Source organism: Octopus bimaculoides, chromosome 16, assembly GCF_001194135.2.
Source record: "Octopus bimaculoides isolate UCB-OBI-ISO-001 chromosome 16, ASM119413v2, whole genome shotgun sequence".
Taxonomy (NCBI): domain Eukaryota; kingdom Metazoa; phylum Mollusca; class Cephalopoda; order Octopoda; family Octopodidae; genus Octopus; species Octopus bimaculoides.
This window is the reverse complement of record NC_068996.1, coordinates 20,712,614-20,713,837: the sequence shown is the minus strand read 5'-3', so window position 1 is coordinate 20,713,837 and position 1,224 is coordinate 20,712,614. Positions and strand designations below refer to the sequence as shown.

The 1,224-nt window shown below is 36.4% G+C and overlaps 1 protein-coding gene across 1 annotated transcript in view; it reads left to right on the top strand.

Moving 5' to 3' along the window:
* LOC106872837 (eukaryotic translation initiation factor 4 gamma 1) overlaps positions 1–1,224 on the top strand; it is a 61,383-nt gene that overhangs the window by 39,598 nt on the left and 20,561 nt on the right. The window contains exon 12 of the mRNA XM_052973468.1: positions 939–1,073. Within this exon, the coding sequence (XP_052829428.1) occupies positions 939–1,073 (135 nt within the window). The remainder of the gene's footprint in view (positions 1–938; positions 1,074–1,224) is intronic.

Here is a 1,224-nt window from a genome sequence, read left to right as displayed (position 1 = left end):
CTAGTCTGATCTTAAGTACTCTGTCACTTACTCTAACGACCTCGATTACCTTATCCACCCATTTCTCCGCTAGAAGTATTCCTACGCCCCCGACCCCGTCAGTGTTCCCTGCCCAGAAAATCTTGTACCTGTGTTCTTTGCCTGTGAGGAACCTCGCAGAACCTCCTCTCCATCTTACTTCCTGGATGCAGCACATATCTACGCGTCTCCGTTCAAGCATCTCAACAATTTCACCAGATCTACCTTTCAGCGTGCCGACGTTGAGAGTGCCAATCCTAACAGTATGGGTGTTGGGGGTGTGGGCCTGTAGCCTGGGAAGGGGAAAAGCAGTGTCGTGTACCTGAAAAGAAAACTTGCAATTGGAAGAATTCATAAGCAAAACAGTACCTACAACCTGCAAACATTATATATATCATTATCTTGATTGAGCATTATTTCTATTGTAGCCTCATATTTTGGTTTATATCTGTACATTACTGGAGCTATAGCAACTGAACATTGTATCTCTAGGCCATCTCAATGTGTACTTTGCTTTTTGTACATCATACATAATTGTTTTATCAGTTTGTTGTTCTAAGCTGGTACAAGTTGGACAGCAGTGCAATACAGCAGCTCTCCATGCATTCTCTTATCACATCTGATATGAATGTTCTATTTCTAACACAGTTTTTCAGTTCATGAATGTACAAAAAATTTTCAATATATATTTATCATATTTCCATATCAAAATGACCATAGCTTACAAAATGCTTACAACTTCTACCAGCATAAAAAACGGATTTCTATGTTGATGTAGATAATTGTAATAGCTGATTCATTTTAAAATTTGATACTCAAATTATTTTTAACGATCATTGTTTAACCTCGTCTGTTTCTTTTTCCCTGTGCTCCCCTTTCCCTCTCCCTTTCTCTTTTTTACTGTTTGTCTTTGTAAACAGATCAATAAGAAAGTAAGAAGCATTTTAAACAAGTTAACACCCCAGAAATTTGAAGTCTTGCTGTCCCAAATCAAAGAAATAAACATCAATACCGAAAATAAGCTTAAAATTGTAATTGGCTTATTATTTGAGAAGGTAAATATTTATATATATATATATATATATATTTTTATATTTTCATATCTGAAAACTGCCCGATTCTGCTTGGTTTTCAAGTTGGTTTTAGGAGGGGGTATCTGGAGATGAATTCAAGGTCTTTCAGAATATTCTCTGTAGACTAGTATTC